This window comes from Rhodamnia argentea, chromosome 1, assembly GCF_020921035.1.
Source record: "Rhodamnia argentea isolate NSW1041297 chromosome 1, ASM2092103v1, whole genome shotgun sequence".
Taxonomy (NCBI): Eukaryota; Viridiplantae; Streptophyta; class Magnoliopsida; order Myrtales; family Myrtaceae; genus Rhodamnia; species Rhodamnia argentea.
In genome coordinates this window covers 9,519,997-9,534,941 of record NC_063150.1, presented here as the reverse complement: position 1 = coordinate 9,534,941, position 14,945 = coordinate 9,519,997, and the positions used below count along the sequence as shown (strand labels likewise).

At 39.9% G+C, this 14,945-nt stretch overlaps 3 protein-coding genes across 6 annotated transcripts in view; 1 reads left to right on the top strand and 2 right to left on the bottom strand.

Annotated features, from left to right (window-relative positions):
* Nucleotides 1-726: 726 nt before the first annotated feature.
* Nucleotides 727-14,945, bottom strand: part of LOC115740174 — a 30,969-nt gene continuing 16,750 nt past the window's right edge. Inside the window, exons 2-4 of one of the 2 annotated variants that reach the window (XR_007198331.1) lie at nucleotides 6,033-6,657; nucleotides 3,469-3,471; nucleotides 727-741 (exon numbers count right to left, since the gene is read on the bottom strand). Coding sequence is in view for 1 of the 2 variants with exons in the window: in XM_048278626.1 (XP_048134583.1) it covers nucleotides 6,090-6,590 (501 nt within the window). In the remaining variant the exon portion in view is untranslated. Of the gene's footprint in view, nucleotides 742-3,468; nucleotides 3,472-5,907; nucleotides 6,658-14,945 lie in introns of those variants that run through there. The other variant, XM_048278626.1, reaches the window with a different exon arrangement.
* Nucleotides 1,242-3,983, bottom strand: LOC115740172 (thioredoxin-like protein HCF164, chloroplastic). 3 transcript variants are annotated; one of them, XR_004015333.2, is made up of 5 exons: nucleotides 3,583-3,980; nucleotides 2,957-3,178; nucleotides 2,452-2,555; nucleotides 1,899-2,242; nucleotides 1,242-1,482 (listed from the first exon to the last, which is right to left on the bottom strand). XR_004015333.2 is itself a non-coding variant. In XM_048278604.1 (5 exons), exons 1-5 carry the CDS (start codon nucleotides 3,760-3,762, stop codon nucleotides 1,453-1,455), a joined length of 792 nt encoding a protein of 263 aa, XP_048134561.1. In that variant the 5' UTR covers nucleotides 3,763-3,983; the 3' UTR covers nucleotides 1,242-1,452. The 3 variants fall into 3 exon arrangements, 2 of the variants coding, with proteins under 2 accessions (XP_048134561.1, XP_030529469.1); XM_048278604.1 differs by having other exon boundaries at nucleotides 1,987-2,242; nucleotides 3,583-3,983; XM_030673609.2 differs by lacking the exon at nucleotides 1,242-1,482 and having other exon boundaries at nucleotides 1,729-2,242.
* Nucleotides 9,764-14,223, top strand: LOC115740170 (NASP-related protein sim3). The gene is made up of 6 exons (XM_030673607.2): nucleotides 9,764-10,190; nucleotides 11,036-11,286; nucleotides 12,747-12,950; nucleotides 13,040-13,130; nucleotides 13,290-13,560; nucleotides 13,648-14,223. The coding sequence occupies exons 1-6, from the start codon at nucleotides 9,874-9,876 to the stop codon at nucleotides 13,969-13,971; spliced, it is 1,458 nt and encodes a 485-aa protein (XP_030529467.1). The 5' UTR covers nucleotides 9,764-9,873; the 3' UTR covers nucleotides 13,972-14,223.

Sequence of the window (14,945 nt, the reverse complement as noted above, 5' to 3'; positions counted from 1 at the left end):
TTTGTGAAAATTTTTCAGAATCCTTTCACATTGTAAGAAATTCGAACCAGCTCAGGGCAGAATTTTGTTGTTCCATGTTATAAAATAAAAAAAAAAACATGGATTTTTTTACGATGCTAATAAATTACAAAAAGTGTTTGATTAATGTTAACAAATGTTGGTAACAAAAGGAAGCTCATATCAGATTTGAAAGGTTATTCTCATTACAAGCTCCGTCAGTTCATTTTTGTGAGAAGAATGGATAATAGGAATAGTAATTAGGTTTTTTGGGTTTGTAATAATAAGAATATATATATGCCGATCCGATCCGGGTTGTCCAAGTAAGTGGTTCCACACAAGGAATTGCGAACCGGAACGATATTTACCGTTTTCAATTTGTAGGAGCCAAGAATCACCCAGAGCTGACCGGTTCAGGTGGCTAGTTTCCGAGTCATTCCAGTTTTTATGCTCACCCCTGATCTACAATGTCAAATGACCAATGGGAAGCAATCAGCGCACGAGCCATGAACTTTTTCAAGACTGCCATCAAGGAACCATAAATTGCTAGGCAATTGCCTTAGAAGAATCATACCCGTTGGGACGAGTGAGTTTGTTTTTTGAAATAGATGATTTGAAAAATATTTTTTTAAAAATATCAATTATTTCACTTACAAAACGCATTAATAAAAAATATTTTTATCGCCCACGAAAGTATTTATACATGTTATTGATAATGAAAATATTTTCAAATCATTCATATCCCTCATGATTAGTTGACTTTTCACATTAAATTTCACAGCAAAAAGTAATTTTTAACTAACTAGCAATCAGTAATTTGTCCAACTTTTTTTTCGTTTAACTGATAGACCCAGCAACTGAAACATCCACGTCCCGTCCCCAGCAGAAGGTGAATATTACAGTAACAACAGAAACGGTGAATATTACAGTAACAACAGAAACGAGACGAGCTTGGAAGTCTCCAGCTGCACATTGACTCAATCCATCTTCAACGCAGTACCCAGAATCATATTTCACACTCACGCATAACAGATGGTTATGGTCGAACAACAGGAGAAGATGGCATCGATGCACGGGATGATATAGAACTCTTGCCTCCGCTCAACAGCCACAGTTCGCTCGACTGCGTCGACATCCTACCCAAAGTTTTCTTCTAAGAATTGTAAGTCAAAGACCACGAGGCTACCTTTTTTCTCCGAGTCTCATGAAAGAACTCTTGTATCAAAAAGATATCACACGAATATCCTGTAATCAGTTCGCTGTTTTCATTGCAAACATATACAGAAAGCTGGAAAGATCTTGTACACATAAATATCGGTAGTCATCTATTTTTCTTGACGAATGAACATTTTAAAATCTTAAAAGGTTAGATGAATATGAATGCAAGTTCAAGTAACGTTAAAGCAAAGAAACAATCCCTACAGCCACCCCTGGCTTCGTTCATCCCGCACAAACTCACCTTTGTAGCACTCTTGTAGGATCTCCCTGCACCAACCCAAAAGCTTTTTCATCATACCCTCGAAGAGATTTATTCGCCTTTTTGAACATCTCACTGGGCATTTTTCAATGACAGGAATATGATGTAAAGGTCGAGAAAATATTTGTTCTTGAATCTGCACAGCCAAATGATGGATTTCTAGACAGATAATTGCATCTGCGAGTTGCACATAACACCTATTCAATATCAACTTGCTAAATAGAACCCACATGCTGCTTACCAAGATCGATCACTAAAGAATAAGCTGCCTCACAGCTCTTGAAGACTACAAGTGCAACAGGAGATTCATCTCTATACATCAGTAACTAAACAGCAAAATCATGCCCAGAAAGAGCGTGCAACTGGATTACACAATCCATGCAATGAAATTGAAGCAGATAAAACCATTCAAATAGAACAGTACCTTCTATAAACAAGATAATGACAACTTGACTCATTGCTGCTCAACCAAATGAATCTAAATCCTATCCATGACTCCTCGGATCAACAACCTGATGTATCTTTCTAGCTTCAGCACTGGAATATTGTCCGACAACACGAGCATGAGGTATGGATGCTTCACCGCGGGCTAGGGCATCCACATTCTCAAGCAAGTAGTTCCTGGGAAGCCTGCCCACCACATTGCCCTCCTCATTTCCCTCCCTATCAAGAAATGCAAAGTGTGGGATACCCTCAACTCCGAACTCATCGAGCTCTTGTTCCCATTTAGTGTTGTCAACGTTTAGCATAACGAAATTAACCCTGTCCCTGAATGAAGAACATTGTCATGTGAATAGCCAGAAACTTCACAGATATGAGTTGGATTTATGGAAAATGCTTCGCTAAAGATGAGTCATTGCAATCTTTACAGGACATTCCCCTTCTCACTTTCCACTAAGAAAGATCTGGGTCAAATAATGTGCTTATAAGTCATCCCATAAAATAAAGTCCGAAAATAAAAAAGTAAAGATAATTACTTGTACTGCTGCTCGACTTTGTAGATATCGGGAGCTAATTCTCGACAAACTTCGCACCAATCAGCATAGAACTCCACCACGGTGGGCCTCCCATTGGCGAGAGCCTAGGGGATCAAACATTGAAGACATACGTATATTAACATAATATAGTGGCAGAAAGGACATTACAATAGAAATTAAATCAGTAAGTTAACTCTATCATTTACCATAGAAAAGGCAGGCAAGTTATTTAAACTGACAGACTAGTAAATTATGGGTATATTGGGTTCTCTTACAGCATAGGAAACAAATACAAATTGGCACTTGCACAATACTGCAAACAATAGTTTCTCAGTTGATGACAAATCAGATTTAGAAAAGTAGCCTAAAATTTGATTCCGCATTCTCCAACTTATAATGCATTGCAGATTCATTGCAAAGCCTCTGTGTCCATACAGAAACATCTATTCAGCGATTTAGGCTTCCCCTCCTCTTTTTTTTAAGAGACAAGCATGAGTAGGAGTACCTCTTCATAAGGCAATGCAGCAGCGGTGAGGTCTTTCAAAGAAACGCCAAAATCTAACCGCCCAGACAAGAAAAGTCCAACCGCAGCTAGAGCAGAAACTACAGCTATTTGCCTATTAAAAGTTCTATTGGGTAAATCCGGAAGCCCAACGTTTGGAGAGGGACTTGTAGATTGGTCAGTAGTACTGTCATCCTCTGAAGAAGGCTCAAGAAACAACTTTTCCTGCAAAGCGCAAATAAACGAGAGATGTAGAATTTCAGCCGAACAAAACAGCTCAAAACGGCTATACGAGAATCAGAATAGATATCACATATTGATATGAAAATGCAAGCTCAAATCCCCATCAATGGCAGTGCCAAGAACCTAAACACGCTCACACAGAGCACGAAAATATGCGAATTGTCGTTGAAACTGTTTCCAACAAAGTTCCCTGTCGGGAAACTCGAAGCTCCAATCAGACAAGTTGAGCAGAGATTACAATCGTCAAATAATTATCCCGTCAAACCGCACACATCCTGTACAATCTAGAAGGCACGGGGCACTGGAAAATTCGACTGACTCCATGAGCAGCAAGAACAAAAGTAAGAGCGCAACATTGGAAGCAAATCAGTCAATGAAAAGCGTACCGGCGTGGAACTTTCGGTAGGATTAGGATTCGCCTCACACGCGACGATCCGAAGCCCGCGATTCCTGGGGCGAAATCGCACGGCGGATGGAGTCGCGACGAGCGACGAGGATTGAGGAGCTGCTCGAAAGTAGGGCCAACACCGATGGAGAGCGAGCGGATTGGAAGATACGCGGGACATGGAAGCTTTGCTGCTAGTGGGTCGTCGTTCCTTGAGTGAAAAACTTGATCTTGACTGCGACAATGGCTCGGCTTGCTGGATTTGGGAAATGCGATATTGTCAGAGCATGGTGAAGCAGAGTTTTGGAGAAGACGACAAAGCGACGGGGCAAAAGAGAGTCGGAACTATGAGGAAGAAAAATTGAGCGCCATGAGAAAAACAAGTGACTATCTTGAGGCCACCGGTTTATCTATGACCAAAGCTTTGACACAGAGAGAGCGAATGTGATGTCGTTTTGACTCTTTGTATTCCATGTCTTAAAAATAATGATTTAATAAATATTTCTTAAAAATACTCGTGAAATAATTATTAAATAAAAATAATTTTTTTTTATTCATTTTTATGAACAAATACAGGCGAAGAAAATACTTTTACGCACTTTGTATTTTTCTTGAATCTTCCTTGATAGCTTAGGACATTATTAGCGAAGAAACATGAGGAGATTATGGGCATTAGGACTCTGGGGACGCGTTCTGACAACGATTCCGATCCAAAAGATCAATCTTGTCCAGAATTGATTTTTTCTAATTCTGTTCCTAGACGAGTTTTAGAAAATCGAAAGGCTCGTGATAACTACACAAAATTTCTATTATTAGGAATAATTTCTCTTCCCAATTTTGTCGGTGAACTCAAATAATTACGTATTGTCACTATAAAATCAACATATATAGCATCACTAATAAAATGAATACAGATCATTCATATTCCATAATTAGTCTATTTATTTTGTAGAGCATAAAAACATATGTACGATCCTTAAAAAAGAACATAAGCTCAATAGGCAATTTGCACTTAAATTATGGCCTTGTTTCTCGAAAAAAATTATCAAAAAAGTCATAAACCAATTACAATTGTGTCAATCAAGTCTTAAATTCTTTTTTTAGCAATTGAATCCTAAACTTTTTATAATTGTGTGAATTCAATCCATCTAGCAATTCGGTGCTGATGTGGAGTCACTGGCGCCGACGTGGCAAATTTTAAATAATATGGGAATAGATTTGGAGTAGAAGCAAGAACTAAAAAAAAAAAAATTTGATTCTTTGTTTCAAAATCACTTTTGAGAAACAAGGAAAGAATTACCAAAAAAAAATCATAAACCTATCGCAATTGTGTCAATTCGGTCTATTTGTCCCGACGATATCGATGTGGCGCCGCCGGTGCCGACGTGGCAAATTTTAAATAATATTTTAATATTTTTCAATTGGTTGCCAACCCAAACCAAATAAAAAATAAAAAGAAGAAAAGGTAGAAATAAAATAAAAATTTACTACTCATTGTCGGTGGCACCATGTCAGCACCGTTCAACACCGACATGCCACCGGCCCAAACCAAAAAGAAAAAAAAATGCAGGAGAAAAGTTATTAAAATTTTGAAAATAATAAAAAAAATTTTAAAATTTTAAAATTTTATCTAAAATTTTTCTTGTCGGCGCCACATCGATCTTGTCCAACCAAATGGATTGAATTGGCATAATTACGATAAGTTTATGACTTTTTTAGTAATTCTCCCCTTGTTTCTTAAAAGTGATTCTAAAATAAAGAATCAATCTTTTTTTTTATTGTTGTTTCTACTCCAAATCTATTCTCACAAGTAGAATTTGAGAATCAAAATCATTTCCGTACAAATAGGGTTTTTTATCTTTTCTATTTCGGAAAACAGAATAAGAATGTTGCCAAACATGCTCCAAATATAGCAAAAATTTCATACAATGCTTACTTTGAAAACTTCTTGAAAATATCGAGAATCGATTTTTCAGCGAGATGTTTTCAAAGTTTCTGCTCAATCCCTTCGTGTATTTTAGAGATACATATTCATGTCCCTACAAAATGGCGTTCTCTTAGTTGGTTTTTGCGTGTCCGTCTTCTCCCTCCGTGCCTAATACGCACATATTGATGCAAAAGCTATTCCACTACAAGCGTCCGACTCAATTTTCTAGAATCATCTAGAAGTAACTCTCGTGCGGAGCTGCTTCGCTTAATCACTTAGGCGCGCGGAATTTCGACAATTCAAATTGGAATTGAGACTTAAGCGATGGATATTTTTCTTAAAATAATGATACTTAAGTGATTCGAAAAAAATCTTTTATCGTACCAAAGTAAGCGTCACTTGCCAGACGATCCATTTGTCACTACCAAAGCCACATGTACATTACTTTGATCATAAGAACTAAGACATAACACATAATTGTATCACAACCAAAAGTCAAAGTCGTTATCCACGTTATTATAGACCAACGCAACAAAATCTGAAATGTAGAAGGCGATTATGAATCCAATCACTCGAATTCTCTACGATCTCTGTCCCTCTGGCCCCAAAATCCCGTTCACCACCGATGTCGCCACCAGAACCCCGACCACCTCTGCCGCGGCCACCACCCCCGCCTGCGCCAACCCTCCGAAGCTCACCGCGGACTCTATCTCCCTCTCGGCCGTCTCGACCCCCTTCTCTGCCGCCACGATCCCCTTCTCCGCCGTCTCGATCCCCTTCTCCGCCGCCTTGAAGCCCTCCCTCACGATCTCCTCCGCCTCCTCCTCCGCCTTCCTCAGCTTCTTCCGCAGCCCGAAGAGCGGGATGTCCTGCGCCGCTGAGGGTCGCGGCCGCGCGGCGGTTAGTGCTGTCGACGCCGTCAGGAGGAACGCCATCTGACGCCGGCCGGGGAGACCGACGGGGCGCGTTGCCCGGAGGAGGGGCGTAGGGAGAGGGCAGGATTTGCCGTGTGGGGAGTGCTGTTCATCGCGGGCTTGGTGGAGCGAGAGCGGCCGGACGAGAGCAGACGCCGCGGAAGCCATTGGAATGCTGCTCGAGCTTGTTGGTGGGTGGTGTGGAAAAAACTGGCGACGGCTTGAGATTGGAGAGGAATGTGTGGTGGAGGTTGTTCATTGCCCAAGTTCTTCCATTCATGTCGATGGCACGTCCACAAAATGGTGATAGCGAGAGATTTTCTTCGTTTATTTTTTGACAATAAAATGCTTTCTCAGCTAAATTTTAAGAGGAATAGTATGTAACATATTATATTAGGAGGTTAATACCACAAAAAACTCTAAAATAGTATATTTATGATAAATTTATCTCAAACTATTTTTTTACCATAAAAAACCCCTAACCGATATACTTGTAACAAATTTACCCTAAACCCGTACACCCGTGATAAATTTATTATCCATTAGTTTTCAATAAATTTAACTGACAAATTACTGAGTTGGATGATATGTGACAGTTGACGGATATACCATTTTGGAGTTTTTACCCTTTGTTTATCACATGTTTATCAATTTGAAATTTTTTGTAATATCAACTCAATTTAACGGAGGGTCAATTTATCACAAGTGTACCAGTTTGGGATATTTCATGGTCAAAAGAATTAATTTAGGATAAATTTATCACGGATATACTGGTTTATGATTTTTGACAACCAAAAAATTAGTTCGGGGTAACTTTGTCACGGGTGTATCGGTTTGAGATTTTTCGTGGTAAAAAAAATAATTTGAGATAAATTTATCATATGTGTAACAATTTAGGGCCTTTCATGATAATAATCTTGTATTAGGGTTTATAACAAAATTTACTTAAAACTATCAACTTTGTCTTTTAATTTAACTTTCATTTAGCACAACGACGAGAAACCTTTCCGAATTTATTAGTGATAACATTAAAGTTCCAATACAACTTTTTCATCTTTTTTCTCAAACTTTAATATATTTTTTGTCTTCAATATAATTTCCGGTATAACTTTTTTTTTTTATCAATTAAATCAGATGGCAACATTTGTCCCTCTTATTGTACAATCGACCCATCTCGTCCCGAGTGGATGGCAACGGATAGATCTCGGTGAGGTCATCGAGAGTGGCGTTAACTCTGAGATCCGGCAGCCAACAAAGAGAAGGGGAGTGATGCAAGGCCCGGGCCATGCTGCAAACAGTGGAAGCAAATCTGGCTGCGGATGAGGGTAACGTAGATAATGATGAGATGGGGAGAGGACGGCGGTGGTCGCCGCGAGATGCGGAGGAGACGATGGCAACCACAGAGGAGACGATGGTGAGTCCGTGATGCCTAGAGAAAAAAAAAAACCGTGGTTGATGAAAGAGAGCTGGTTGAGCGAGAACATTCATGAATATATGTGGCGTCTAATGCGGCTTATAATTAGGTGTTGTGTCGCGATATGATTTAGATGAGTCAAAATAGGGAGGAACATCATTTTTAAAATCATCCAAAATTTTGCAAATTTGACTATGCAGACAATCTAGTCTTTTGTAATCGAACTTTAAAGTTAGCCAATGAAGTTTTCTTTTCAGACCAAAAAAAAAAAAAAGAGTTGCCGGGGAATTTTGAATTATCAATTGAAGAATTTATGTGTAATTTTCACTACCATCCTTTTTCCTTAAATCGGCCTTTTCTTAATAGCCATAGTTACCTCCTGTCATTTAATTATCAACTTATTTAAACTCCGTGACTATCCAATTGGAGAAATTTACTGAACAGTAGCATTCGGTAGCAGACGGACATTTTAGTCTTTTCAGTCACTTGGACAATTAGCAATAGCGAAGCAATTGATGAAAAGAAGGTTAACCTGAAGCGTTTAGAAAAGGATGAGGTCGGTGTTGCAATTGGTGTTTCTCATCCAAGTACTATTGTTATTTGCTTCTTTTATTTTTTTCTCACGTTTAATTTATGTTTTAATTGGTTTTTTCGGTATGCTATTTTCCATATTTAAGGGGAAAAATTGCAAAGAATTGGAGCCCAGATTGGATTTGATATAAGTTGAGACAGGATCGGGCATGGTTGCTAAATTATATTACATGAAAAGATGTCAATATGGGTTAAAGGGATCGATTTGTGTCAAACCATTTTTGACTCATCCGGATCGGACCCGATCTGATCCCCCATTTGATAGGTACAATCGCAAGTCACTATTGCGTGGCGCAGCCCTTATTAGAATTGACACAACTTGAATTTCCCATACAATGTATTCCTAATGAATAAATAATTTAGCCTCAAGATCCGACATAATCAAAACTCTAATTACAAAATATTCGCCCCAGCTTTTTTTGCGCATTCCTAAAGAGGTCTTTGGAAATGCTAATCTAAATGTCCGTAAAATTCGAACTCTAAATTTATAAAATATTTTTTTTTGGTTTTGAGGGGGGGTGTTAAGATAAGCTTGGTAAATGAAAACTCTAAATTTAAAGTGAGAAATTTAGTCGTTGCCCGATCCGAGAGCACAACAATATGACAGCAGTTAACGAGCAATATCACGCATTATTGTCAACAGGGAAATCAACATATTATTTACGTCCATTTGAGATAATTGTGATGCAAACGTTATATAGAAATGACTATAATCATGTGCAAGGAATAAGAATAGACGGCTGGATCAAACGTTCAGTTTAGCACTAAAATACACGTAGACGAAGTATAAATCTCGAGATGAGCATCCATCGTACGGCAGCTCACCACGCACGGGCGAGCATTTATTCCCTTCCCGTCACTAGTCAAGCCTCGTCTCGACTAATGAAGTATCTTCGCCACCGATTCATGAGGACGGAATCATAAACACATCTTTGAAACGGGGCTTAGCCCGTCGACCACGTGTATCCCGTACTTCTTCTTTTTTATTTCTTTTCTCCATCATGGACCTCGAGTTCATTTCGTTATTAATTATGAAATTAAATCCAAATTTTGACTAACAAAATAAATTGCCTAAATTAGACAATTAATTATGTAATTAACTAAATCGGAACCTCCTCTTTAATCTCGTGCTTCGACGGGTCAGATTTCGGCAAAAAAAAAGGGAGTAGACCGTAAAGATTTGAGGCAAATTGATGCAAGTTGTAAGAGCATAAGGACTAAAATGAGGAAAAAAAAAAAACAAATCGGGGCCAACAAGAAGGTCCGATTTTTTTTTCCCTCGCGTTTTATTGGAAAATAGACATGATTGATGATTCCCAATTTTTAACGAGTTTGCGCCGGAAAGGGGGTTTTTGAAGGGCTCTCAGTCAGACCCGAAACCCCCAAATTGAATGGTATTTTGAAACCCTCTCTCTCTTCTTCTTCTTCTTCGAGAGCGCATCAGCGATGGCTGAAGAAGGAGCAGCGTCTAGCAAATCGGAAGCGTTGGCCACAATGCCTCAAGAGCCCCTCGCGCCGTCCCACCAGGCCTCCAACGATGCCACCGTCGAGTCTAACCCTCTCGGAGGAGCGGCGGATTCCGCATGCAACAGCAACAGCAGCATCAACCATCCGGAGAGCTCCGTTTTGACCTCGGACGGCGACGGCGGCGGAGATAAGTCGCTGGGGTTCGCGGATGAGTTGATGGAGGGCGGTTCCACAGCTCTTAAAGATGGCAACTATGTCGAGGCCACTGAATGCTTCAGCCGAGCCCTAGAGATCAGGTTCGGTTTTTTTTTTTTTTTTTTTTGGACCCCATTTTTGGTTGTTGTGTTTCTCGATAGTTGTTTGTTTATTTGTCATTTTGCTTTTCTGTGTTTCGTTCCCTTCGCTCTGTATTGCTGGTCGAGCTCTGCTGCTTTTAGGCAATTAGGTGAGCACTGATGCCTGTTCTCGTTAGCTCGAATTGATGTTCTGTTCTGAAACGTGTGGCGAAAGGCTTAGAGTGGGTTATATCTGAAAACAGGACATCGAGGCTATACATGTGGAGGCTTCTCTTTTATTTGATTTTTTTTTTTTCCATTTTTTGTTACTCTTACGTTTATGTAGATGTTCTTCGCACCACTGATTTCTCGGGGACCATGGCAGGAACTGAACTAGGGCACGCCCTTTATTGTCTTGTCGCGGAAGTAATTCAGTGCAGATTCGATTGTATGCACCATTCGTACTCTCTTTGGATTTGCACATCTGCTTGTATTGTCTTGTGAATCATGGATGTGGACCTATCCAGATTGGAGGCTATTTTTAGAATTTCTCTCTGCCATGTGAAGGTACTGTGTATAATGTTTGAGTTCTGCCTTGATTAGGACTTGGGACAAAAGAATGGGAGACCTAATTGTTATGTGTAGCACAACTACCTACGTTTGGTGACTTGTGGAGTGTTCGATGTATTGAAAACTTGTGATGTAGGTTACTCTCATCACGATAACTGCATACCTGTCAATGATTCTCTCTTTCAGCATCAAAGGCTGACTGTATATTCAGTTTTTGGGGCCTGGAGCTTGTTGATTCATTTTCTTTTCTTCCCTTCATGTGAGTACTGTCATTAACTTTTGACGAAAATTATTAGGGTGGCACATTATGGAGAACTCGCCTTGGAGTGTGTCAGTTCATACTACAAGTATGGATGTGCACTTCTATATAAGGCTCAAGAGGAGGCCGATCCATTGGGTACTGTACCCAAAAAGGACGCCCAAAGTCAAGTATCTGATAAAGATGGAGAAAGGAATACTTTACGCGGTGAATCTTCTATAGCATCTGTTTCTAGTAATATTGATCGGGATGGAAGTTCACATCATCAGGATGGAGCGACAGATGATGGTATGTGCCATGTGTCTTGCTTTTTTGAATCATCATTTTCCTTTGTATTTCTTGTTGCAATGTGTTTTTCTCTCGATGAACTATGTTTATATTTACAGTGCATGATACGTGACATGGAAAGTTGCTCTCCAACTGCATGTTTTACCTTAGGCCTCTTTGAACAAGGGTAGTTTCACAAAGCACATCATCTCTTCGGCAGCACCCATTGATGAAAGCTCAATAAGCTCTCTCGGGCAGTTGGTTGTTCATCAGTCATAGTACTTTTTGATACCTGGTTTTTTGTGCTACCCAATGATGAAACATTAAAATTACCTTGCTTCTTGGTTACATGCCTAACCAATGTTTAGAGCTTCACATAAGAAACTATCTGTGGTTCAAGCAAGTAAATGCAGTGTTTTATGGTTACTTTGTCAGAAAAAGTCAAGTAGAAAGCTAAGTGTTGTAGCCTTGTGGGCCTTCCTTTCAAACTTAAAAAGTGTGCTCATGTACTAGAAGGCAACATTGCCCGAAATGCAAGCTAGACAATGCTCAGTGTAGTGTTAACCAGTATTCCAATACTAGTTACTTATTACGGGCTGCCTAGTTGAGTCCATGCACTTGTAGCATGATAAATTTAATCCTTTGCTAGTAGTATAACTATCATGAAAAGCATCTGACATTTGTGGTTGATCTTCTTCGCGGATGAAACAATATTTTATTCATCCAAGAAATCTTCAGGTGGTTTCATGACGTTTGGAATGTCTTAAGGCTATCATATATCATGTCGGCTTAGTAGGAGAAAATCTTGAAAAAGATGATTGTGATCTTGCTTGCCTCCTGGAATACGGGAGGCAAATGATACCTGCTTTGTGGGCTTGCCTTGCTGGTACTTTGCATTCATTAAGAAAAGAATATTGTGTATCGATCATATCACATGGCAATGTCACATGGAGAAACCGGCCAATAAGTACGGAGATTTTCGAAAACTCAAAAACTGGTCGGTGATGCCGCATTAGCCATGTAATCGACGCATAAAATCTTAATGTTAGCCACGCTGGTGCTTTGTTTTCTGGTTAAATGCCTTGAAGCATGTCTTTTCTGCTAGATCTGCTCTTGACTGTGTCCTCTGGAGTTAGGCACGATCCTTATTTTGCCAAATAATTAGGTAAGACCACTTCCTTTTCTCTGATTGAATGATATTGGTGGTTTTCTACAACCACTCAGCAGTAGAGAGGCAGTCGTCACTGCGAGTCAGTAGGTGTTATTCAGGCTTTTATGTCATACTGTTCCGATGTGAGTCATTTGATGGAAGTTTGTCAACTGAACAGGATATTTGAGAGAGGTGTGCTGGAACACTGTTATATTTATCAGTGGCGTCTTTTCTTAGGGTGATAAGGCAGAATGAGAAGCATTTCTTTCGTCTTTTCCTACTGATGTCAAGATATGGTTAAGGCCTACCATTTATGTTGCCCTTGTAATAGGTTCTGGAGGGAAGGACCAAGAAGAAGAAGATGATGAGGATTGTGATGCCGAGGATCTTGCTGAAGCAGATGAAGATGAGTCTGATCTGGACTTGGCATGGAAAATGCTGGATATCGCAAGGGCGATCCTTGAAAAACACTCTGTTGAAACAGTTGAGAAGGTGGACATATTGTCAGCTCTGGCAGAAGTTGCACTGGAAAGAGGTGGGTCATGTTTTGTTATTGATTGCGTAATTTGCAGTCTATTTGAACAAGGTGGTTGACTATTCTCGTCGTTTCTGGTTAACATGCAGAGGACATCGAAACTTCTCTCAGTGACTACCAAAAAGCTTTATCCATGTTAGAGAAATTGGTTGAACCAGATAGTCGACAGATAGCGGAACTGTATCCTACTTTAGATTAACTTGCTAAGCATGTAAGATTTTTTCATAATGTTCACACCATTAATTCTCTGAACTTGTTCTGTGAGTTATTTCTGAATTCAGAATGTCAGCTTTGAGCAATTAAGCCTTTATTTGCAATTTCTTAACCTTTTGTTGTTAGAAACTTTCGGATATGCTTGTGTTTGGAGATTGGCTCTAAGCCAGGTGAAGCCATTCCGTATTGCCAGAAGGCTATATCTATCTGCAAATCGCGGGTTCATCGTCTAATGGATGAAGTGAAGATTTCTTCTGAATCAGCACTATCAGCTGTTTCTTCATCTGATGGAGGTGTCAACCCATCGTCGAGTGATTCACCTTCAGACAAGGCTTCAGCAGATAAGGAAGCTGAGATCAAAACACTAAATGGCCTCTCGAGTGAGCTGGAAAAGAAGGCAAGCTTATTTTTTCCTCGGGAATCTCATATTGTAAAATTCCTTTTTACCGGTATTCTGGTGTAAAATATGCTTCTTGACATGCAGTTGGAAGATCTGCAACAGATCGCTGCAAATCCGACATCAATTCTCACTGAAATTCTTGGAATTGCATCTGCCAAGGCAAAAGAGATTGAGAAGAAAGCTTCCTCAGCTGCTATGAGCTCCTCTCGTATAGGAACAATCAACAGCAATGGAGATTTTGACTCCCCAACAGCATCCACTGCTCACACTAATGGTGCTGCTGGAGTCACACATCTTGGTGTGGTTGGAAGAGGCGTCAAGAGAGTGTCAATGACAGCACAGTCTGGCCCAACAAAGAAACCTGCAGTTGATTCGTCCGAGGAGAAACGAGATAGTAACGATTCCTGAAGTTGTTTGATTCCCAGTGTGACGTAGTCCATGCTTAACCCTGCATAGCCTAGCATATATTTGAAGGTTCTATAACGGATTGCTTATTTTAGATCACGAACCTTGGTTAACTGCTGTACTTCATACTTTATTGACTGCATCTAGGTTCTGTCTGTTGTTAGAGGATTGTTAATGTTTTACAGCTCACATCCTGGAAAGTCATTTGGATATTTTGAAGGAAATTCATGTGGAAAGGCAATTGTGCCGTGAAATTAGTATCCCAACTTCATAATCAGATGACGCTTCTGGAAATATTTGAGTAGCATTTACTGTCTAGTATAGTTTAAGGCTGTTCATGTGATTCCACCAGTCTCGTTTCAAGCAGCCCCTGGTAATAAACTCTTAAGCAGGACAATACCCTTTTTCCTGTTGGACTTCTAATGAATCGAAGATATAGGCTCAAATAACTGTAGGGGCCTGTGCATGCTTGGTCAGAAGAGAGGGTTTGGTTGGTCTTGAGTCTTGTTTATTGAAGCTTGAAGCCTTGTGTCCTGCCAGATGGTTTTCTCCTTTGCTTTACTAGGAATGCTAGACAAAATAATCTGCCGTGCTTTGTCTGTCTTCTCCGTGTTTGGTTCCTTTGCTGGAGTGATGCGTGTGCATGATAGAGAATTGGGAATGGTCTGAATTTTACCGGTGGATATTTGTTCCATTGGAGTTAAGATTATTATCCTGTCTGGTAATCTAGTTTTTATGTAACTTGATCTTGTCTGTAGTTTGCCGCCGTGAGACAGATTAAAAAATGTAGCGTACAAATCATGCTGTTGAACTTTTCTCATGTAAGTTGAACACTCCGTCTTCGACGGCCACAAAGTTTTCCTAGAGTCAATTAAAAAGCAATTGTAAGTCAGAACATTCGAATTCATCTATGGCATGTACCATCTACGATGCTGCGGAAATTCCGAGGGCAGTGAATATGCCCAATGCGGTGCGAA